We start from the raw sequence: 24972 nt of genomic DNA on the forward strand, positions 1-24972 counted from the left end.
AAAATAGGAAACAGAGATCTGGTGTTAAAATAATGTAATTAATGAATTAGTTATGTTGAGGTGCAAAGCAAAATTAAAAATCAGAAATTTTATGCAATCCCGTATTTCTTTTTCTCTTTCTTGGTATATTATTCTGCTTTGTTTCTTTATCACTTGATTGATGACATTAGTGACTGAGCAAGTTTAGTATTACGCCACACTCAGCAATATTCCAGCTAAATGACGGCGGTCTGTAAATAATCGAGTCTGGACCAGACAATCCAGTGACCAACAGCATGAGCATTGATCTACAAAGCTGGAAACTGATGACACGTCAACAAAGTCAGAGAGTCTGACCATCCACAGTTGCCTTTTGTGGCAAGCATGGGTTGCTGAAGACCTATTCTACGCCAGATCTTCAAGGTTCTTTTCATGTAAGACATTTGAGAGATTGATTTAGACAGTCAGTGTCATACCTGGCACTCTTTATTTCCTCCCTACCATTTTCTTGCTAAATATGTCAGGTGCTAATCTACTTGTGAAATGTTTTATTAATTTATGCAACTTTAAGCAATAGCCCAACACACAACATCAAGACCAGAGTCACTGCCAGACACCGCCAGACACCGCCAAAAACACTGCCAGACACCATCAAAGACACTGCCAGAGACACTGTCAGACACTGTCAAAGACACTGCCACTGTCAAAGACACTGCCAGAGACATTGTCAGACACCATCAAAGACACTGCCAGACACCATCAAAGACACTGCCAGAGACACTGTCAGACACCATTAAAGACACTGCCAGACACTGTCAAAGACACTGCCAGACACCATCAAAGGCACTGCTAGAGACACTGTCCGACACCATCAAAGACACAGCCAGACACTGTCAAAGACACTGCCAGACACTGTCAAAGACACTGCCAGACACTGTCAAAGACACTGCCAGAGACACTGCACAGTGGGATTCACATATTGTATCCATGCGGGGAATTGAACTGGATCTTGGCATGGAGCACGATTGCTTTAACCACTGGTTGGTCCAACCAAACCTGATTGTGATGGCAGACACAAAACAAACAAGAGTTCATTGTATAACCATACATATTTATGTTTAAAAAATACATGATGGCATACATATCTAGAAGACATGAGACACTGTAGTCAAAACAGCAACAAGTTATTTAGCTAACCCAAAAATGTAATTTTGTGCAGCAATCAACAGTTTATAAGTCTTCACAGCAGTAGTCCAGTTCTGAAAGGGTCATGAAAAATGAGTTGATGAATTTAGACCCAATTTCGGCATAACATACATCAAATAATTCAGACCACCTGCCTGTGAGTAAAGCAGTTTATTGCATTACTCATATACTACTCAATAAAATAGGATCACCTCTGCCATTTGTTTGCAGTTTCAGGACACTGATAACAATTGTCCTTAAAGGGAGGTGACAATACATGAATCTTCAAGAAAAGTAGAGATAATTATGAAAATATGCTGTAGTTATGTGAATTTATGAAAATATGTGGACATATGTCATGTTTGGGATATACAGAGTCTTAATAAAGCCCAGGTTCTAGTTCATTTAATGGTTGAGTCCAATCTAGGATTCGAACCACACTCCACAAGGATCACATTACCCACACAAAAAGCACTTGGATCTTTCTTTACTGGGAAAATATAATCACAAATATAACATGTTCCATTTGACCACTTTATTAAAGACGTATTTTACTCATAAGCTATAGTTATGGGAGCTAAGTCAGTTTACACTTGTCAGAGGGGTACAGAAATTTCATACTCTATAACAAAAGTTGCAAGTCTTCCATTTTTGTGTTAACTGCATGGGTGGCTGAGTGGGTTCGATCAGGGAGACTATATTTAGACTATATGTTGTAGATTATCCCTGGTTAGATCGCTGACTTTGTGTGTTGGTCTTTAGGTGTCTTAATCTGTAAGCATGGCATGAATTCTGGGACTCAACCCCCAAAAGTACAAGGATCGGTAGCAGTTACTTTACAATAAAACTTAAATCCCAAATATAACCTAAATTCACCACTTTCTAAAAGGCATTGTGATTTCATATCTGCACATACCAATAAAATAGATGAATATACATTTGTATTTATATCAGACAGTTAATTCATAACAACTTGTACATTTGTACACAAGATAAACTTAGTAATGTATAACAAGATTATATGTGAAATATATAATCAAAATATATTCAAATTGGTATGTAAAATATTTACGGTTTACATACTATGGCAGATACACTTCTTGTCAGTGTGAATTTTCATGTCTGTACTATACTGTTGCACAACACTCAGCAAACAATCTGTGAGTTTCATGACAACGAGAGGAATAGTTTCATGGCTTAATGATTCACATATATTTCAAGAAAATGTCACAATTGAAACAAATCTGGTGTTCAAGCAGAAAAGCACTGTAAATCAACTTTCGTTTAACTTGGTTTAGGGCAGACCAATTTTATTTCTTGTTTTATGGATCCACCAGTTGAATTTTCTCCAGAATAAGGAACAAGAAACATAAATTAATTCTCCCTGCTGAAAAATTATAATCCTATAATGTGATGTGAGTGAAATACTCTTGAAATGAGGGTCAAACGTACACTCACTCAACTTATTTTTAGTTGATTTAAACAAGCCAAAAGAGTTAACATGGAAACTTAAATGGGGTGATTTTGAATTTTTTCTGTTTAGGTTTTCTTAGGACAGAAATCCGTACACAATAAATAAAATTGGTCTGGCATTACAACAGAATACGAAAATATTTGTATCCAAAATTAACCTTCTTGAAGCTAAAATTAATATAAGGTTCCAAACATTTAGCAGACAAATTGGGGAAACATCATAATGTGGAAAGTTTGATTTATCTTAAAGTCATAAATTAACACAAATTGGGACATTTGCAGGCCAAAGTGGGTGCTTTAAATATTTGCTGCAGAATGGCATCTGAATGTATTCCTCTGAGCAGGTCCGGCTAAACCCTGTGAAACTTCAAAAACAAATGTTTGACAGATCTATCTTCAGTGTTGTACCATCACTGACTTAAAGCAGTATAGTGACTGCTGGTCAATGATGAAAGAATCTGAACCAAAATGTAGCAATGACAGTACATTTAGGTGAATGTTATTCATTCCTTTCAAGACTTAAGGAGAAGAGGGTAAAAACTTAACACTGAGACTCTAGCCCGCCGACAGTGTAAGTTCCTTCAGATAGTCTAAATTTAGTAATTTACAAATTATTTCAGCAACGGTTTCTTACCTATTCCCAGACTAGTAAATGTTTAGTTTTTACCCTGGAGAATGAAAACATGCACCTTCAACCAGCACTAGAAACCGTCCATGACCACTGTACCCCAAAACCTAAAAACAATACAGTGTTGGTTTCAGTAGGAGGATGATCGTGGACATGAGTGACCGTGTATGTCCAATGACAAATATAGCAAGAATGGGACATTAAAAACGGAATGGAGATGTTAAGAATATAAATTTTTAAAATTCCATGGAATAGAAAGCCCCCAAGATATTTTAACAAAATGTCACATTTTAATAAGTTGGATTTGAATTAATATACATTAATATCTTTTATTAAATGATGTCTTCAAATCTTTGGGAGGGAAAGTTTCCTGTGTAATATCATGGAACGTTCTTCTAACATTTCCTCCTAAGATTTTGTGTAAACAGAAAATATATGTATCCAAAATGGTTGTAAAACCACATTTTTCAATTTTTTAATCCAAAATATACATACAACTGAAAAAACATTCAAGTAGACCAGGTTGCCATGACAGATTAACTATTCAACATGAGAAAAAAACGTGGTGTGATGGAGTATGTTGTTAAGCATAAAACATCATAGTAAACTTAATTTGATTCAAATGGATCGTAAAAGATAAACATAAAAGCATCATGAAAATCTGCTTCTGCAGCTGAGCCAAAATATTATAAAATTCATTTCTAGATCAAATGAAATAACAAAAACAATCAGTCAGAATTTGCAAACCATGAATTATGAAATGGTAGCTGAACCAGTGGTGCCATGTTTTCCTCTGAAACAGACATTCTGCGTTTGAAAGAGTTGTTTCTGCATTTTACATTTCAAGTTGGGACATTTTCTCCAAGTAAACATGATGCCAAAAAAAAACCCTGATACAGGTTGGAAATAACCCACTGCCCGATGTCCCAGTCCAGTCATTTCCCTGTCGGGCAAGCAAATTTGTATATCACACTGAGTCCAGAGTCCATCTGACCTTCCAATGTGAATAATGACGTTTATTTTGAAATCAACAAGAAAATTGGTATTGTGGTGTATTTCCACCTTTGTGTTAAAAGACCCAAAATATAGACAAATGAGTAAAGGCTCCACCTCCACAAGGTGTTCTATCTACTGATTTGTCACAACCACCTGTACGACCCTGGGTGTTCTTGAACATTTTTAAAGTGGTATACATTGCCAGAAACAAAGCCTACTACCAACTATGGCTTTGAGCAAGGGGCAGACAACCCTTGAAGACTGAGTATCAAGAAATACAAATGATGGTAAAGATATGAAAAGGGTACATGATACTTGCTATAAATTGCCTGATGATCATTCTGAAAAATAAAACAATTCCCACTGTTCACTACAAAGACATTTCTCACATTAATAAACAGACAAACCGGAATCCACTAGTAAAATATCTTAAGGTGCAAAGGATCAAACTACAGTCATATTTAATTTTACTTACTGCTGAAAATGATGCAAAAATTACTGCTAACATGAAGAATGAACTGACTGTAACAATGAATGTCTTGTAGGACTGGGAAGGGTCCAAAGCTTCTTTGCTGGTACCCCTCCCGTATTACCTTATGCTACCCAGATACCTGTCATGTTAAATGTCGACATCAAATTTGCAAGAAATGACGATGTATTCTTCAGCTCAGGGGCTAAAATGTTGAATTTATCAATACCTTACAATTTAATATATTCAAAATAAGTAAATGAAAATTATGTCTAAATCTTCAAACATATTATAACCTTTTAACCATGAAATAATAACATATTACACTGCTTAACCTATTAGTCACATGATTGGGGTCGGGGTACTGAGACTGGTACCCAGGTCAAACTCATTACCCACGGTATCCGGGTTACCCAGCCTAATGTATAGTGAACCTCAGCTGCTGCCTCCTGAAGTACGTTTCCCCATGCCTTCTGTGTTAGGACATTTCCTTTGGCTATTATAGATGATCTGCTGACTACTGAGATGCAGTGACATTTGTCAACCAAGTCAGTGAGCCCTACCACCCAATCATGTCAGTCACCTCTTACGACAAGCATGGGTTACTGAAGATTAGCACCAAGCCAGATCTCTTGGGGATGAAACGCAGTACTAGTAGAACCAGAGTATTTTGCCTTCGGTAATGCCGCTATGGAATCTAAGTTTTATTCATTCAGAACAGATTTAACAGATCTAATAGATCTAAGGGAGTGAATCTAAGTTTTATTCATTCAGAATAGATTTAACAGATCAAATAGATCTAAGGGAGTGAATCTAAGTTTTATTCATTCAGAACAGATTTAACAGATCTAATAAATCCAGGGGAATAGGTCTAGGAATTCTCTGTGAATGGGTTTTGTCGATTTCATTTCCACAATCAACAGATTCTTCTTCCTGCCTTACAAACTTAATCCCTGACTAAACACTGAGGTATCACTTGCCGAATATGAACATGATTGATAAACAGGATTTGAAAATTTGAAGGGCATTTAGAAGTGGAATGCCTAAGAAAAGCAAGTTTTGTGGGTGTCAACTTCTTTATTGTGAATAACACAACGTTTCAGAATGTATGCTTGCTCCTTCCTCATCTTATCTTCAAAATCAAGAAGTGCAATCCACAGAAATTTACAGACATGTTTTAACATCACAAAGGAAATTCATATTGCAAGTGGCTTTGAGGACACAAATATCACAATTCATCTGCATTAGAATATACCCTGACACCTACCCTGAAGTAGTTGTACAAACATCAAACAAAACTTCTACAATAAAAACATCCAATCTTTAAACCTACATACAACTACAAACATCTGGTATATGAATACTAACACATCCGATTCTGATCCTTGAGCAGGAAGGATGAAGGCACAAATTAAAAATATTTCACAAGCTTGTCTACATGCAGTTAAAACAAATATTATGCTATTTATTTTTATGTAAATACTTTTACTATGCTACTTGGAATGTCAACATATAGTGTAATAATATCTCATCAATATAGTACCTCTCTTAAGCATATGTATAATCTCAACTAAAAACACTTAGAAACAAAATAGTGAGTGATCATGAATGAGCGAGTGAGTGAGTGAATGAGTGAGTGAGTTTCTAGCCATGTTTAGCAATATTCCAGCAATATCTCAGTAGGACCACCAGAAATGGGCTTCACACACTGTACTCATGTGGGGAATCAAACCTGGGCCTTCGGTGTGACAAGTAAACGCTTTAACCACTCTGTTCCTCAACCAGAAAAAAAAATCCAGGAACACAATAGTAAAGTGAGGTGCCTGTCTCTTTGGTATTGGATTACATTGTTCAATGTGTTGACAAAAATGATTTTGAAAGACATGCTGGTCCCTTTGCCATTGTCATGACAATATTCTACTCCTGTTCAGGACATTATGTAAAAACATCCCTTACACCTGATCGTCAAATCAGTTGTACCACAATAAATTTCAATATATATAGTGAAACATCTTCACAATGAACAGTGTATCTAGGCTTCTGATAAGTGTAGTGGTATGCAAGAGAATCAGAGAAAACATGAGTTATCTCCCTTGAATTGTAACCCACGTGGAGTCAACACGGAAATTGTCCTCCACTCAACCCTTCTCTGTATCTTTAAGCAATCCCTATCTAGAAACAACACTACAATAAGTAATAAGTTCAAGGACACTATTACGTGGCATCATGAGAATTTGAATAATGATGTCATCACATTTGTTTGGGGATGAGAAGTCTTTTAAAAGTTCCTGACATCACCAACAATATCATGATTTACAGGGATATATATTACAGGAGAACAGAGACAGGCTCAGTGACTCATGATCATTTGCTATTTATGACTTAGCACATCTATCTGCATCTGAAGGAATCGTTGTCAGCACAGGTATAACACTAGAATGTCCCCAAAGTATGTTTCTGAATAGAGAAATGTACCATAAACAAGGTAAAAATACCAAAAGTACCCAGTACCCTTATCGGTGGACGAGCCCATATTCCGCAAACCCCAAAACCAAACTGTACGTAGTTGGATATTGTGCATTGTGAAATTTTCATTACTGTGTATGCTCATTTCTTATATGATGCAGTCAAATGTATCTAATACAACTATATGACAGCTAATATCAGGAAAACACCATAATATCGAATGGAATCGTTGTCTCTCTATTCTGACTTTGGTCAAGGTATGTTCTGTATACAGAAACACACCTGGGGTAGACATCTTCATTATCCATGCCAACAACGACCCTTCGACAACAATGGTGGAATGAGAGAATGAAAATTATTTTCACAAGCATGTGATACAGTGATATAACTTGGTATCTAGGCTTATATACTGGAACAGTAATATACTCCAAGCGACGTATACTGTTCAACAAAGTTTAGAATGACCTGATTCTTTCAAATAAATATAGTTATTGTCGTGCCATGACAAATCTTTAATATGAAGGAATCAGAGAAGAACTGTAGTGTATGTACAGCTTAAATCAGCATGACATTGTTCATAGATGGGGTAACTATGAAGAAAAACCTGTAGAAGTGATTTCACACCATGTAATTAAAGACAGGATGAAAGGTGAAGCAAATTGGAAAACTATCCCACCTTTACATTTGAAAATAATCTGAATTTCACAAAATAGTTTGAGCAACATTAGTAACACATGATATCTTTGGCATTACCCATTCTCATTAAAGTACAGATTCTTGTACCTTTGCTGGGTTGTATCCCATCTGGTATTCAAACTCACACCTTAAGAGTTGGGCAGCTAATTGCCAGCATGCATAGTCAGCCATCTAACCCACTCAGCCACCCTGGCTTCAACAAAAGTACTAGAATCTGTACAGAGAAAGTGTAATCCCTAATTCAGCATGCGTTACGTTTGACCCGTCACAAACGGCATTGTGTCGTCATAGTCTTTGCAGCAGTAGTATAGTCAGTATAAGCCGTGTACAAACTGACACGAAATCGCAGACAAATTTCAGAACATTGTTTGAAACACAATGCATACAAAAGAAACATATTATCTGCAAAATCATTTCTAAACAATTGTATTTTATCACAATAAGCAACATTCAAAACACCTGCCTTCTTGACGACTCAGGATGGGTTAATTTCATCACAGACTGCCAGATTCTCAAATTCACCTGCCGTCAGGTTAAAATTTAGACATGTATATGAGGATATTCATTATGTTTCAGGATAACAAATCATTATTAATTCACTCGTGAAAATAAATGATGAACTCCAACTGGATGATAAACTATGTCACTTGTCAAACCTAAATTATTGGCGGGCAGGTAAGTTCGGGTCAGGGTTGACAAGTTTTACACCCAACCAATCCTGTGGTCTGGCTGAAATTCTTGGGAGTTGCAATAAGTGAGCCTGATTTCTTCTGTGTGAAAGCCTTCGTAGCAGATGTAAGAGCTGCATGCGTAAGCCATACCAAATTGCTTCTCTTTAGCTTTTTCAAATGTTAAGAAAGTTCTGAAACTTGAGAGGGTGGGGTTTAAGGTTCAGAGGATGAGCGGGGAGGCGAGTGGAGAAGCAGGTCACAAGCACCAAAAATTTAAAAAGATCAAAATAAAATTTGACAAAATCTAACATTCCTTGTCCAAACACCAATATCAGGCAAACTATGAAAGACTTTTTTCAAAATTGGCTCATTTAATCTCATATCCCAAAAGAGAGAAAAAATTGAATGATCCATGCCAAAATTCATACCTTTTCTATGCATACATAATTGATTTCAAACTTTCTGGGTGTCTACAAATGAGTATTTTCCTCACTTTCTGGCTTGTCTTCTTTAACTTTTAACCTGTCTAAAAACATAACATGAAACATGTGAATAAAACATTATAGCAATGCTAACCAATGACAACACAATGGTTAGCAAAGCATTGTGAGGTGGTCACATGATATAAATCTCCAGTAGCCACCAGCACGGGATGATAAAGAGATTTCTTGTCTAAGTTTTATTTTCTTAAAAACTATATAAAAATTCTATAAAAAACATATGACACTTATAACAATATTAAATTTTTGATTTGTCAACAATATAATCACACCTTAACACTAAAAATTTTTTCAAAAGTGATTTTTGATTGGTAGTCTGAAGATGGCAACATAAAAATGGATTTCATCAGTGGACATTTTCGTTGAGGTAGAACAGTATGTATGATACATGTATATACTGACTGACCATAGGCTGACATACATATAATCAGTGTTTATGGTAGGAAAACAAACTCTGTATTCCTAAGACACACTACCTAAAGAATCTTGTGTGTGCAGACACCGCAAGTTTATGCCCGATTCAAAGGTGGCGAGGGTTGTCCAAGGTTCTACCTTAAAATTTTGAAATTCAAACATCATTTCCATGCATTTCAGAGCATGTTGTTATCATTTACAAGTCAAATTAGCTGAGAAAAACTTGATTTACTTTGTCGTGTCTTTGTTACGTGTTCTCAGTACACAATAAGCTTTGCGTGCAAAATGTGCAGATATCATACATGAAATGTAGGTATATTTTTTATTGGTTTAATGTGAACACTGATAACTGAACTCACTTTGTACACTAACATGAGAACCTCTTACTTTACAGCATAGACAGTGTGTTCAATATGTTCAACATATATTGCAAAAACGCCATTTGATATATGGGTATAAAAATATACAGGTAGATTACAATTGTGACACATATTTTATTTGTTTGTTGTTTAAAGCGACATTCAGCATGCTTAAGCTTTGAATGCCTGTCGCCTTATTCTCGAAACTACGTAGCCCTAAGAATTCTTAACTTTGATCGTAGCCAATGTTTTAAGAATGGACTTAAGAACTTCGCAGGGCTATGAACGTTTTGAGAATAACTAGCCTGGTCAGTAAATAATCGAGTCTGGTGTAGAACAGTCCAGGACTTGTTTAATGGGCATTCTAGAAGATGAGTCAAAAATGAAACATACACCTTTGTGGACTACAACTTCTTGTTTATTAAGTTGAGCGACATTTTGATGTAGATTCTTACATCGTTATCACTTTTAGCTTGATCTACATCGAAATGTCGCTCAACATCTGTGTCAATCTACATCGAAATGTTGCTCAACGTAATAAACAGAAAGATGTAATCCATGATGTTGACTGTTTAATTTTAGACAATCCAGTGATCAACAGCATGAGCATTGATCTACGCAACTGGGGTATGATGACATGTGTCAACCAAGTCAGCAAGCTTGACCAGCCAATCCCGATAGCCGCCTTGTAACACACAATTGTAACTGAATAATCTGTCCTCACCATGCAAAGAAATTTCTGCGTATATCAACACACCTAATAAATCTACAGTGATATGTGTTATCAACAACTTTTAATAGGACACGCTGCAGACAATTCTGTCAAAATTACCAAAAAAGTGCTTTTCTTTAAAATTATTTCGACAATTATCATATCACTCTCAATTAATCTTAAACCAATCAGCGGTGGATCCATACAGGGCAATCGAGGTCCCCTCTCCCGTCTGATTTTCCATGAGCAGCATTTCTTCTAACCATTGGACTTTACGATACATGTGCTCCATCCACCCATGTCCTCCCCACCACAAAATCTACAATGGCTGTATTGTATGTTGTTCAGAGTTACCTCCCTTGGCCCCTGAAACTCTATGATTGTGGGTTCAAATCCCTATTTTCCTGATTATGTTTCTCAGTTTGTTGTTACCATACCAATGCTTGGGGGTGTAACCAAAGAGGTCAATTTTCCAAGACCTTAATCACTTCAGATTTAGCCCTAACTGATCTGACCAGTTGTGGTATAGGTGGACAGTGATTATGACATCAACTCTCAATCTCTCCCTACAAGCTGTCGAAACATTTAATTAATTTATTTCTGAAACTGCGGAATAATCCTTTGACACAAATTTCAAAAACATAATAAATCATGAAAAAATGACATTTTCAACATTCTGCATATCTCATATATCCAGTTCATTCAAAGAAATTCCATTCCATTCTAACTTGATTGTGATAACATGAATTTCAAAAGTGTTTCTAAAACATGGGATCATCTTTCGAATGTAAATCTTTCACAAGAATTTCATTTGCAAAACCTTCTGCATAAACTTTTAAATCATCAGATATTTCATTCCACCTAGCTTTGAATATGATGACTAAATGATTTTAAGTAATGTATGGTACTAAACCATGGGATCGTCTTTTGAAGGTAAATCTTTCAAAGGAATTTCATCCATTGCCATCTGTCTCTCAACACCTGGAGCGTGCCTAGTTGGAGTGGATTTGGCACCTATCCCGCCCACACTATCTGCTCGTTGTAACAACGGCTTCTTCTCTGTTGCCTTACCAGCATCTTTTTCATCCTCCTCAAAAACAGCATCGAGGCTTGGGTCATCTCTGGGTGAGGGCAAATAAGGATTCACCACGCCCATACGCTGTGTGTTACCGAGGTCAATGGTCACAGCCCTGTGCTGGCCCTTATCTTCTTTGTCCTTTCGCTCTTCGCATGCCTGACCCTTGACCTCAGACCATGACACTGGTCTGTCAGTTATTGGGGATGATGGTGATGACGGTGCTGATGATTTCAGTCGTTGAAGGCGCCTGTTTTTCTCAGTCTTTCTCTGAATCTGATTGGCTATGCTTGACTTATGCTCTTCAGTCAAGTTCTTGTCGTAATTGCTGTGCAGCATCTGCAAGAGACATGCATTATACAGACTTTAGAAGCTTCCTTAATTCTCTGCATGCCGTTATCATTGTTATACATATATGTTTTTAAATTCTATTTTACAAAACAAGACACTGTAACTTGTTGATATCACATAAACTTGTTGCTTGTTATTTAGATTCATTATTTTGATTTTGTGTGGACCGGACAAACCAGTCATTGATATCACGGACAATTTCACAGCTGTTGGATCAAAGAGCCTGCCAGAAATATATGAATGGGGGTGGGGGTGGGGAGAAGAGAGTTGTTCGTTGTTTAGTGTCACAATTTTTTTCCAACACAATATGATTCAGTCTGGGCCTAGTGTATGAGGTGTTTGCTCATGGCACTGGTGACTTGGGTTCAGTTCCCGACTCAGGTACAATGAGTGAAGGCCATTTCTGGTGTCCCTTGATGTGATATTGATGGAATAATGCTAAAAGTGACATAAAAGCCCACTAAGTCACTCAGAGCAGTGTATGGGGGAAGTCTGAAGACCGTCAGTATTGCCCAAGAGACAATCCTAGTTTTACAGATTGAGACTGAAATGCAGCAGAGATGGTTTGGGTGATCTTGGCACAGTCAGGCTGGTAAAGCTCATCATCAGCTCAGGTCCAACCTCTACACGCAGCCCAGACAGCGAATGGGACTTCTCCCAGTGAAACACTGCCTAGTCGAACCCACCAAGAACTTTCCAGAGAATATGGAGGCTAACCAACACTGCAGCCTTCTGCATTACCCAGATTGTCAAAAGGGCACTCTCCTGATCTGCGCCAAGAGATCAGGAGGTACCCACTCAAGGGCACCGAGAACAATGGGGAGCCCGACGACAGTGTACTTAGGATGCAAGCGAGATATTTCAAAGGCGAGGTCTGCATATTTATCATGCTTTTCCTGAATCTTGCCATTCACATTGTCGTCAAAAGGGACAGAATATTCAATGATGATGATGATGATGATAATGATGATGATGATGATGATGATGGTGAAGAGATCCACCCAAAAGAAGTATGAGGTCGGACACCTCAGTGAGTGAGTGAGTGAGTGAGTTTAGTTTTACGCTGCACTCAACAATATTCCAGCGATATGGTGGCAGTCTGTCAATAATCGAGTCTGGACCAGACAATCCAGTCATCAACAACATGAGCATTGATCTGCGCAATTGGGAACCGATCACATGTGTCAACCAAGTCAGTGAGCCTGACAACTCTTACAACAAACATAGTCTCGGACACCTCAGCCAACACTTACCATCCTGCTGGTGTGGTGAGACAATAACAGATGACGGAGACTCTTTGCATCAAAATCTTTATCTTTGGATTTGTGTCTTCTTCTCACTGATGGCTCTGAAACAAACATGCAGAGATACAGGAATAAAGTTTACACTGGGTTGATGTACTACTGTTTGTAAGAATAAAGTTGAAGCTTTCCATATTGTAACAACTGCCAATGCTGGAACCTATCTAATCCCACACACTGCCGTAACATATGAACCGCCATTTCATAATGATATTATGATCACTAAGTCATTGTCCAATCCTGCACCTGTCTATTCTGCATTCTAGCACGACTTTTTCGGTCCCTAGAAGGCATTTTAATTGTAATTAACAATGTCTAACAGGCATGGGAATGAATCGTCTAATCAAGGACCCATAATCCAATACACTAATTAATCCTATTTACATACTAGATAATCAGGAAGAACTGATTGCATAGTGAATGAAATGCTCTAAGCTGGCACGAGCTGTCCAGTCATGGCCCTATAATCCAATACACTCAGATCAAAGATATTAAAAAGAGATAAAAAAAATATGATACTTTAACGATAATAACTTCTTTATTTATTATGAAGCAGCATTCTGGTATAGCTTCTTATACTGTTGTCAAGCAAGAATAAAAATACAGATAAAGAGACTGACTGGTGTAAATGGCAGCCATATTAGAAAATGGAGGTCACTGTCTAATCCGCCACCCTGTCTAAACCGGTATTCTATTTCGTGCTGGTTTAGATAGTTTTCACTGTATTAGATTACTTAAGAGTGGAGTTCCGATTAACTGAAATAATCGAAGATTGGTCGTAGTGACCAAATGACCAGCAGTTGCTCATGTTTTCTCATAATTGAACACAAACAATTTTGGAACGCTTGTTTGTTCTGACAATATTTTCCACAAGGTTGGTTTTGTCTGTTAAATTTCACTACCAGCTTGTTCCAAGTCAGGGTTGAATTCATCGTAGATTCCAGAAAATTTATGTTCCTAACATACTAGTCACCCTTTAAAGATGCTGCATTTGCAAATGCATTGTGTGCATTTTGCAAAAAAAGAACTACATGCTTTTTAAGTTTTGTGCATTAACAAACACAACCAGGACAATTTCATAAATCAAACTGACCATTATTTACGATGATTGATCAGTTGTAATGAACCAATCATCAATTAAGAGATTAAAATCAATTCCAAACACTATTATCTACACTTAATAATGCACTAAATGGGTAACGCTCTGATAGAGCGACTAAAGCGTGTATAATATTTCCCATGTAGCTTAAAGCCATTTGAAATTCCATTCCATTGTACCATTTGTATTCCTTCACTCTTACGTAAACCTGCTGTGAAAGGAGGTTTGTGAGACAAGACATGTACTCTGGACTGAAAGCCTTTAATACTGTAATAAAAAACTTGAATCTTAAAAATTAATCAAGGGTTTTTATGGAGTCATTGTGGGATAAGGTTCGTTCAACGGTCTTGAGATCTGGAAACAGCCTTGGGTGATGCATTATACCGGACTCAAGTACACAACAGCAACATGGTGTATGCAAGCGAAAGTCGTACATCATACACTCAAGTACTTCATCACAGACTCAAGTACATCACAGACTCAAGTACAGACTCAAGTACATCACAGATTCAAGTACATCACAGACTCAAGTACATCACAGACTCAAGTACATCACAGACTCAAGTACATCACAGACTCAAGTACACAGCAACATCATAATGCATGCAAGTGAAAGTCGTACATCACAGACTCAAGTACACAACAGCGTCGTAAGGTATGCAAGTGAAAGTCACACATCACACACTCAAATATCCCCGTGTTCGGGGTTTTCGACGATGTAAGACAAAACCGTAACTCTTATCTTAAATATCATTTAAAGTTTTGTTTTTGCTTATTTCACACAAAAATAACGTGTTCCCTACAAGAATAGTGTTGATGACATAGTATCAGCCAATTTGTAGCAGCTTGCGTCATCCAGGTATTTTGTACGTGTTTTCGGCGATGAGTCCTACTTTTACAGCCATGGAGTGTTTTGATCACGTGGCTTCCTGTTTAATACATAACCTATCAACAGCAGACGACTGATCTTGCTGGATTTCCCTCGCCATTTTTTGTTAAACAGGCAACTGATTCTGCATCTGAAGTGGTATTAGCGATCTTGGGTAAATATTATCGATGTTTATTTGCTCTTTACATAACTTAACTTCTGGATTTAAATTGTCAATATGTCTCATGACAGGAACTGAGCATCCGCCCTACCGATGAAACTGTTTTTGCACTCCAATCTCGCTCACACTTGCCCGATATAGCGCTAGCAATGCACTTGTCAAATTCACCAGAACATCGAATTCAGCTCGTTTTGGGATACATGACAGCATGGTAGTGTGTACAAGAGAAAGTCGTACATCACAGACTCAAGTACACGACAGAATCGTAGTGTATGCAAGTGAAAGTCGTACATCACAGACTCAAGTACACGACAGAATCGTAGTGTATGCAAGTGAATGTTGTACATCACAGACACAAGTACACAACAAAATCGTAGTGTATACAAGAGAAACTTGTACATCACAGACTCAAGTCTACGACAGCATCGTAGTGTATACAAGTGGAAGTCGTACATCACAGATTCAAGTACACGACAACATCAAAGTGTATACAAGCAGCTGTTGATACACGTCATGCTCATACATCAAGACACTACGTAGCTATGCTGACTACAAGTGAATGTTGTCAGTTTACCTGGCTCTGTAGCTACTGGCATCTTGACAGAATCATCATCTTCTTCCCCAATTCCAGCCTTCTGTCCAGCACCTGGCAGATACATACTGGTGTCGATGTGCGGACTGAAACAGACAGCAAATACACTTAACTTACCTGTCCCACTCCAATCACTCATCCTACCGGTTCTCATCCTATCACACATATCTTACCTGTCCTTATTCTATCACACATATCTTACCTGTCCTCATTCTATCACACATATCTTATCTGTCGTCATTCTATCACAGGCATCTTTACCTGTCGTCATTCTACCACACATATCTTAACTGTCCTCATTCTATCACACATATCTTTACCTGTCCTAATTCTATCACAGGCATCTTACCTGTCCTCATTCTATCACAGGTGTCTTACCTGTCCTCATTCTATCACACATATCTTACCTGTCCTAATTCTATCACAGGTATCTTACCTGTCCTCATCCTATCATACATATCTTACCTGTCCTCATCCTATCACATGTATATTACCTGTCCTCATTCTATCACAGGCATCTTACCTGTCCTAATCCTATTGCTTGTGTCTTACCTGTCATCATCCTATCACAGACATCTTACATGCCCTAATCCTATCACACGTATATTACTTGTCCTCCTATCACACTCATCTTACCTGTCCCCATCCTACAACATGTATGTTACCTGTGCTCCTATCACACTCATTTCACCTGTCCTCATCCTATCACAGGTATATTACCTGTCCTCCTTACTTCAGACGTATCTTACCAGCGCCAATCTTAATTACCAGTACTTAATTTTATTACATCCACAATATATTGAGGTATCACTAAGAAATAGTTTCTTACATATTTGCCTCTCCAGGTACCGACTTGACTCCACACATCCTCAAATACTTGAAATGCTCCCTGAAACAAAAATGTAAACATTTGTTTTTATATTCTCCCAGGAAAAATTCTCACCCAAATAGAAAGTTCCATATAAAAAAGGCCACAGGATAAAAAAATTAATTGACACAGGGTTAAGTCTGAATTTATGCATGTATGTGTATCACCTTGTATCATCTCAGAATGGGTGGTGGTGCATTGATGTATTGGTCAGTGTGTGTTCAAATACCAAAATTTGCCTCATTGTTAAAAAGAGCTAGTAAGCTTCATCTGATTTTGAACTTGCCCTGCCGCATCAAAGAATAGATGGATGTGCTTTTGATATCATGCATCTGAAACTAGCAGAGGACATTATCAAGAATATTGTAAGTTCTATTTCCGTTTCATTTTTATCATGTGTTATGTCCTTACTCTCTTGTTTTTATACAAAATAAATTTGTTTATGTTTTCATTTCTTTTATTATTCATGGACAAGATTCATTCAATTAAAATGAAAAACGACTTAGTTTTTAAGTACATGATGTATATCCTATGTATCAAGGTTTCAAGGCTATTATCAAACTTGCCAAAGGCCAAATACATATAAATGATATTTTCCCTCTTGCTTGGAAATTTTTTATCTGATTGCTTGGTTGCTTTGTTGTTTAACACCACATTCAGCAATATTCCAGCTATACGGTGGAGGTCTGTAAACAATCGAGTCTGGACCAGACAATCCAGTGATCAACTGCATAAGCTTCGATCTATGCCATTGGGATACGATAACATGTGAACAGCCAGTAAACCTGGACATCCGATCCAGTTAGTTGCTATTTACAACAAGCAGGGGTTGCTAAAGATCAAATCTAACCTAGATCTTCACAAGTCCTTTTTTCCTGGAGTCAGGCAAATCTGGAAAACTTACTGACTAGTCTCGTTTTGGTGAATTGTGCCTATCAGTGTCCATCTTTTCAAGTCAAAGAGCACCAGGGTCCGTTCCTAAAAGTGACTGTAGTGCTATGACACTCCTAAGTCTATGGTAAAGCATGGGAGTTAGGATGATCTTAGCGCTATGACACTCCTAAGTCTATGGTAAAGTATGGCAGTTAGGATGATCTTAGCGCTATGACACTCCTAAGTCTAAGGTAAAGTGTGGCAGTTAGGATCATCTTAGTGTTATGACACTCCTAAGTCTAAGGTAAAGTGTGGCAGTTAGGATCATCTTCGCGCTATGACACTCCTAAGTCTAAGGTAAAGTGTGGCAGTTAGGATCATCTTCGCGCTATGACACTCATAAGTCTATGGTAAAGTGTGGCAGTTAGGATCATCATAGTGTATGACACTCATAAGTCTAAGGTAAAGTGTGGCAGTTAGGATCATCTTAGCACTATGATCGATTTGTGGAATGGGGCCAAGATCTTACAGTAACTGTTGTTACCATACAACTGATAGCCAGACCTTGGAAATGAGCCATCATTTGCTTCATTGTACCAAGACACAACTTAAACTGTACATGGCCTTCAAACTGTCGTTTCACTTGCCAGACAGACAAGCAGACAGACAGACAAACAGACAGACTTTTTTCAGTAAACAGGCTCTCGCCCATAATACAATCAGATTGACATCGTGTTAAGTAGGTAAACAACTTCGCAGCTCTGTGTCCTGGAATAGTATGACAGCATCATTACTGCTTTGCAAAAGAATTACGACAGAATGATAAGTAAATGGTTCTCTAGTGAACTTTGTTATATATTTCTATTCAATTCCATTATATTGCCACTTTCGACAGCTGTACTAAAACGACCGCACCTAAACCTTGACATAGCAATTCTTAAGTGCATAGGGATATCAGAACACAGATATCTTTCAACATTTTAACAAAGTTTTGAACTCCTTGCAAAATACACATTTGGGAGATTACAGTAATTGATAAGAACCAAGAATGTTTAAATTACCACCTAGCCTTAGATTTGAATAAATACACAAAATATTCCACAGTTCCAATTTCTAGGCTTAGCCAACCATAGCCAAATCCATATTGAAACAGAATCTGTCTAATTTTGTTACATAGGTATTATATAGCCTAAGCTAAGGGTAGGCCCTACGGGAGTGTCCATTATGAAGAGTTCACCCACTTTAAGACAATCTTGTTGTAGAAAGCCTTCAGCTCTGTGTCGTTCCTCTGGGGCTCTATCTGGAGACATGGCCGGATGTAACGACTATCGAAATTTTCTAATTTTTCCTGAAAAAACATAGAAGCATTTATCACAATTTTCACTCTTGAAACCTCGTATATGTACATGTGCGTATTATCTACAACCAGTGTAGGAAATATGCCCTAAACCCAACCCGACTTCAAAATTTTACCAGCCCAAAGTGGATTTAACCACACCAGACCCCAAAAATTCCCTCGGATTTATGGAACATCTAAAATTTGCAAGAACTGTCAGACTGGTTAGCTGTAAATTTAAACTGTCCGTCAGAAATCTGGTCCATATTGGGTTGTCTGACGGACCTTATTTCATACACTGTTACAACTTATGTTGTATTTTTTTAGGTCTGTCATACTCTGATCGTGATTTCAAATTGCACATGTTGCTGGTAGAAGCAAGTTGCTGGGGTGACACATGTTGCTAGTAACACATATATTGCTGGTTCCACACCATACTGAGGGGAAAAAATAAGGGATCACATAAAAGTACCAGTGTTCCTTTATTTGTTTCCAGGTTTCTTCATAAGCTTTGTATTACACAACTTGTGAAGAAACCTAGAAAAAACATACAGGAACACTTGTGCTTTTATGTGATACCTTATTTTATTCCTTCAGCATATTTACTGGCACCACACATGTAGCTATGTGTGAAGCCCATTTTTGGTGTCCCCCAACATGTTATTGCTGGAATATTGATAAAAGGGGTGTAAAACGAAGCTCAGTCACCCTTTATCCTGTAATCTGAGAATTCAGGAAGGAATGTGACTTTTGATGACAGATATCATAGAGCCAATTTAATCTCACTTGTAACCTATACACATGTCTTTAGATAACATATTTTTTTCAGTGCAGGAATTATAACTCAAAACAGCACAAGCGGAAACACTGAAAACAGAGATGACAATGCAACATAAAAACAGGCTATACAACGCAAGGTAGATCACCATACAAGGTGCCATGGCAGGGCCTAGATTTTCGAAGCTCTCTTAGCGCTAAGATAGTCGCATGTGCCATACAATAACAGTAACTTACTACTATCTTAGCGCTAAGAGGGCTTCAAAAATCTTGGCCCAGGACTACAAGAACAGAAGTTTGGAATTAGTACTACTAATCCGCCCGTCAGTATGAACTCTACCTAATCAACAAATGAGTGAGTGACAGGGGTTCAAAAATTTTTTTAAAAGCCACTTGCCACAGGGCAAGTGACTTCAAGAAAGTAACTTGCCCTGACTAATTTTCCACTTTCCCTGATTTTTATGACATAATTGTGATGATATTGTGAAAGAATAAATCAACATGGTATTTGATGTTATTGTTTACTGTTTGGACGTCTTTTTTCTCTCTTTACAGGTAATAATTGGCACTGTTTTTATAGAGAACAGTCTCTGACTCTCATATTGTTGAAACGTAATTTAAATCAATACCAGTATGATTACTCTAAGGCTTTATGCATCTCTGGACTGGTGGCGGACTTGAAACAGTGTGGATATGGCAAAGATATGCCTGCTTGCTCGTGAAGACCATGCCCCTTGACATGTCTTGTACCTTTACAGCCTGTCGTCCACTCTTTGATTGCTGACCTGGGGTCGAAGTCTTTGAGGGACTTGGGCCCATGTGTCATAATTGTCAGGATATTGTTGAGGTTATCTTGACTGAGAACTGATCTGTGAGAGGATTTGACAAGATTCATAGATGAGAACAGCCTCTCACAAATTGCAGTGCAGGGGCTGATTGTAAACATAAGTTCAACAATTTTCAAGAAAACCTTGAAACACTGGGGTCTACTAAACAGCAGGTTTGAGTAGCAATCATACACTGTTTTTTTACAGTTCTTTAAGTATCCTTTAAGAGTGGTGAACTCTTCTTTGATTCTTGTCTTCTCCTCATCTGTGAATAGTGGATGGTAATGTTCAAGTAAGGCATCTATCTCCTCACACCCATACACTGAAAGACTGCACCTATCAGTGGGCCACTCTGTGTAGTCTAGTACTTTGAAGTATTTCAGTGGAGCTTGACTGAAACATTCAAACCTTTTGTCAATATATCTCACAATTCCATCAATGAGTGAATTGAAGAACATGTCCTGTTTGAAGTTTACATGTTTTGATTGTCCAATCAGTTGAATTACACCATCAAAAGTACCATCTTGGGGTGAGTAGAGATCCATGAAGGCTTTCAGGTTTTACCTGTACCTTTAGTTGGGTAAGTTTCAACATAACACCTTCAATTTCCTGGGACACTGTAGTGACAAGAAGGTCCTCCTTTTGGAACACAAGAGATACTTCAGTGAGTAAAGGGAGCACATCCAACAGAATAAACAAAGTCTTAATGAAAGTCACAGTTTTTATTTTTGCAAGCCAGCCCTTTGCTTTAGAGCTCTGTTCAGTTCGCCCAGTAGCAACAGTTTCAAAGTGTTGTATCACTGAATGAAGACTTGTCCTCAGAGCCCTTACAGCTCTCTCTTTGCTAGCCAACCATCTCACATTTTTCACATCACTCAAATGAACCAAATCTGTTTCAAAGATCTGAGAAATAGTTTTAAGTTCTCTTCTCATTTTGGGGCTATTATGGTAGAATTTAAATATCTGTTTCAATACCTCTTCAAAATTTTTCAATGGCAACAGGCCCTTTACTGCATCCAACACTGACAATTCCAGCTTGTGTGCTACACAATGAACAGGTACAACATAAGGAGCTTCTCGTGTGATCTTTCCTGCAACTCCAGAACGGTTACCCATCATAACAGATGCACCATCAAAGTTTGCAGACACTAGTTTGGGCCCCTCACAGTCATGTGATACAAGCTTTTCATAACTAATATCATTCATTTCAAGAGCAGTTTTTATTCCATCCAACACCCCATCAGCAGTAGCATGATCTAGAGTTACAACTGCAGCATGGAATGAAACTGGAACACCATGGCTTACATAACGAATAAACACAGTTTCCTGTTCAAGAATTGCCGAGTCAGTACTCCCATCACTAAGAATGGATACATAGTTTGCTTCATTAATATCTGATTGGAAGTCTTTTTTCAAACTATGTGAAATTGCTTGAATAAACTTGCTCGCACCATCAATGTTTCTGTAATTACGCCCTATGTCCACACCAACCCTGTCAAGCAAGTCTAAGTGCATTGCAAAATCACTTAGTGGTTTTCCTTTGCTGGCAATGAGAAATGCTGTCACAAACAGTTTCTCAATTTGATCGTAATTCTTCTTGTCCATGTTTTTAAAACACTTCAAAAGTTTCCCGTCTCTCTCTACTTTATCGCAGCTTGCCCCAACCTCCAAATCACCGGTTTCACCGCTATGAATATAATATGACAAACACTCGGCATGAACGGCTGAACTGTCATGGATTTTCAGATATTCTACTCTGAATTTTGAACACCCACTGACAAAAGTGTTCTTTACCCCATGTCTCGTGGATACAGACGGAAATCGCGCACAATATTCACAAGTCATAATGTCTTTTTCTTCGTTGTAAAGTAACCACGGCCATTTTGAACACCAAGACTTCTGAAACTGTCTACACCGTTTCTCGTCGTACTTTTTATCTTTAGATTGTTTGGTGCAAACCTCGGCTTCGGTGTCATCACCCAAGGCTTTCCTTTTCACCCCTGTGTCCGATTGTAAAAAACTGTCCATCAGTTTCTGTGACATGTTCTTTTTTCATAAAACATGAGGAGGCAGTCGTCTGCTATTCAGCCGCGGTCTGACAGTTCACTCAAACGTGCCTGCCGGCTCTCTTGTCAGTGATTGGTCAGTTATTTATAAAAATGCTCGCTTCGGTTTCCAATAGCTTTACTGCGAGGCCCCGATCGGGGAGGGATAAATAGCAAAGAAAGATAACTCTAGTTTATTATCATTGCGAAAGTTCCCTCATTTTGCTCTCGTATCGTCTCACATTTACCTGTTGGAACCGTAAGCATTGCAGTAATTATCAGGTAGCCCACGGGCAAGTAAGATATCATTATTTATACGCCCGAAATGAAATCTGCCTTGTCCCGGGCGTCGGGCGATGGGATTTTTGAACCCCTGGAGTGAGTTAAGTTTTACGCCGCTTTCAGCAATATTCCAGCTATATGGCGGCGCTCTGTAAATAATCCAGTCTGGACCAGACAATCAAGTGACCAACAACATGAGCATCGATCTGCACAATTGGGACCGATAACATGTGTCGACCAAGTCAGCGAGCCTGACCATATGATCCCGTTAGTTGTCTCTTACAACAAGCATAGTCGCCCTTTGTGTCAAGCATGCGTTGCTGAAGGCCTATTCTACCCCGGGACCTTCACGGGTGTATCAGCTAATCTTACAAGAAAACAAACAATGCATTTTCACCTTGAATGAATACTTTCCGTTGAATCCGATGATGTCTTCCACCCCTGCCATCAGGTGATCAATTATCTGGAACATCAGTTGAGGAAACTTGTTAAGGAGGGTCACAATAATTACCCACACCCAACGTCTGTTCTAAAATCAGTATAATATTTGTTTATGATAGCCAATAAAATATCAACCAGCAAAATAATGAGAAGATTCGCTGTGTTGAGGTGTGGTACTAGTCAAAAAGGCATTTAGATGCCGGTATGATGAACTTCTTGTAGTCAAAACGCAAATGTTTACTCATATGTCTGTTGTGGATACTTCAGTGTGTAAAATATATGTGGCGGCCATAACATGTGTGACCCATAAACCTTGTAATCCGAGGTTCAGCAAATGAGGCATTCCCCATCAAAAAGCTGATGAAACATTAGGATGAAAGACTAATGTCAGACCCAGTTTTCACCATTCTGTGACGACAAGGACCTGGGTAAATTATTTAGATCGATTGAAATATATTTTCTTGTACAGTGGAAGCTGTTGAAACAGGCATCTGTCAAATCTGGTATAAAATCTCAGTCCCGTGCGTGGCTTTTACATTTATCACCAGCCCTACAATCCGGTACATTGTCTAAACCGAATTATTTCTTCAGTCCCGATGAGCCACGGTTTAGATAGCTTCCACTGTAAAAGGGATAATGAAACAATTGTGGTTTCATTTCAGTTACAGGTTCCGTGTCACTGATGTGTAATTATCATTTGTCAGAATTCTACCTGTTGTCTGTTAGAATTATGATTCTGAGATGCCAACTCTGAAGTTTTTCCAATAGTATCTTCAACGATCAAAATTAGTAGTTTGAACTTAAAATTAGTAATCAACTAAATACTTAAACTGTGAGCAATTGGAAAATCCACATTTTAAAGTCAACAAAAAGCGTGGAAATCTTCACATTGAGACTTTATTAAACTGATGAAAATTTCAGACTTCTGACCTACAATTTTGCTATAATTATGTTTGCTACTTGCAGTGATCCCACTTTAAATGTGTTATTAAATTGATGAACAGGAGGTAAATGAACAACAGTTGTTACCATACAACTTACTTTGCCATATCATACCTTACCGGTAACTGAAATGGGAAAATGTGTTTAATTGATGAAAATTTATGTTTCTGTCTATATATCCATATGCTAATATTTCGTAGACTTTCTAGTGTAATTGTGTTGGCATAGTTTGTGGATAGAATTCATAGCGACTACGATTAAACTGTCATCTGGCGATTTTGTGGTCTGTGGGAGATCGTGGGAGAGATTTCCTTCATAATATCTCTTCTCCAGAATGACTTTCCACTAATTAAAGTTCGATTTTTATTCAGTAGGATTTTCTGCAAAATATCCCTGAGATCGTCACTTTCTGCAAAATGTTTCTAAGAGAGCATGACTTTCTGCAGAATATCCGAGAGAGCATCTCTTTCTACAGAATATTCCTAACAGAGCATGAGTTTCTGCAGAATATCCCTGCAAGAGCATCTCTTTCTGCAGAATATCCCTGCAAGAGCATGACTTTCTGC

General features: G+C 38.0%; 1 protein-coding gene across 6 annotated transcripts in view; it reads right to left on the bottom strand.

The window, feature by feature from the left end:
- Positions 1 to 1069: 1069 nt before the first annotated feature.
- LOC137281670 (sodium/hydrogen exchanger 1-like) overlaps positions 1070 to 24972 on the bottom strand; it is a 105646-nt gene continuing 81743 nt past the window's right edge. For 2 of the 6 annotated variants that reach the window (XM_067813059.1, XM_067813060.1), the window contains exons 17-22: positions 23421 to 23486; positions 18998 to 19104; positions 16845 to 16904; positions 15998 to 16101; positions 13228 to 13322; positions 1070 to 11962 (exon numbers count right to left, since the gene is read on the bottom strand). In XM_067813059.1, the coding sequence (XP_067669160.1) occupies positions 11456 to 11962; positions 13228 to 13322; positions 15998 to 16101; positions 16845 to 16904; positions 18998 to 19104; positions 23421 to 23486 (939 nt within the window). In that variant the 3' untranslated portion in view covers positions 1070 to 11455. The remainder of the gene's footprint in view (positions 11963 to 13227; positions 13323 to 15997; positions 16102 to 16844; positions 16905 to 18997; positions 19105 to 23420; positions 23487 to 24972) is intronic. The other 4 variants (XR_010956753.1, XM_067813063.1, XM_067813062.1 and 1 more) reach the window with 4 other exon arrangements.

This window comes from Haliotis asinina, chromosome 4 (genome assembly GCF_037392515.1).
Source record: "Haliotis asinina isolate JCU_RB_2024 chromosome 4, JCU_Hal_asi_v2, whole genome shotgun sequence".
Taxonomy (NCBI): Eukaryota; Metazoa; Mollusca; class Gastropoda; order Lepetellida; family Haliotidae; genus Haliotis; species Haliotis asinina.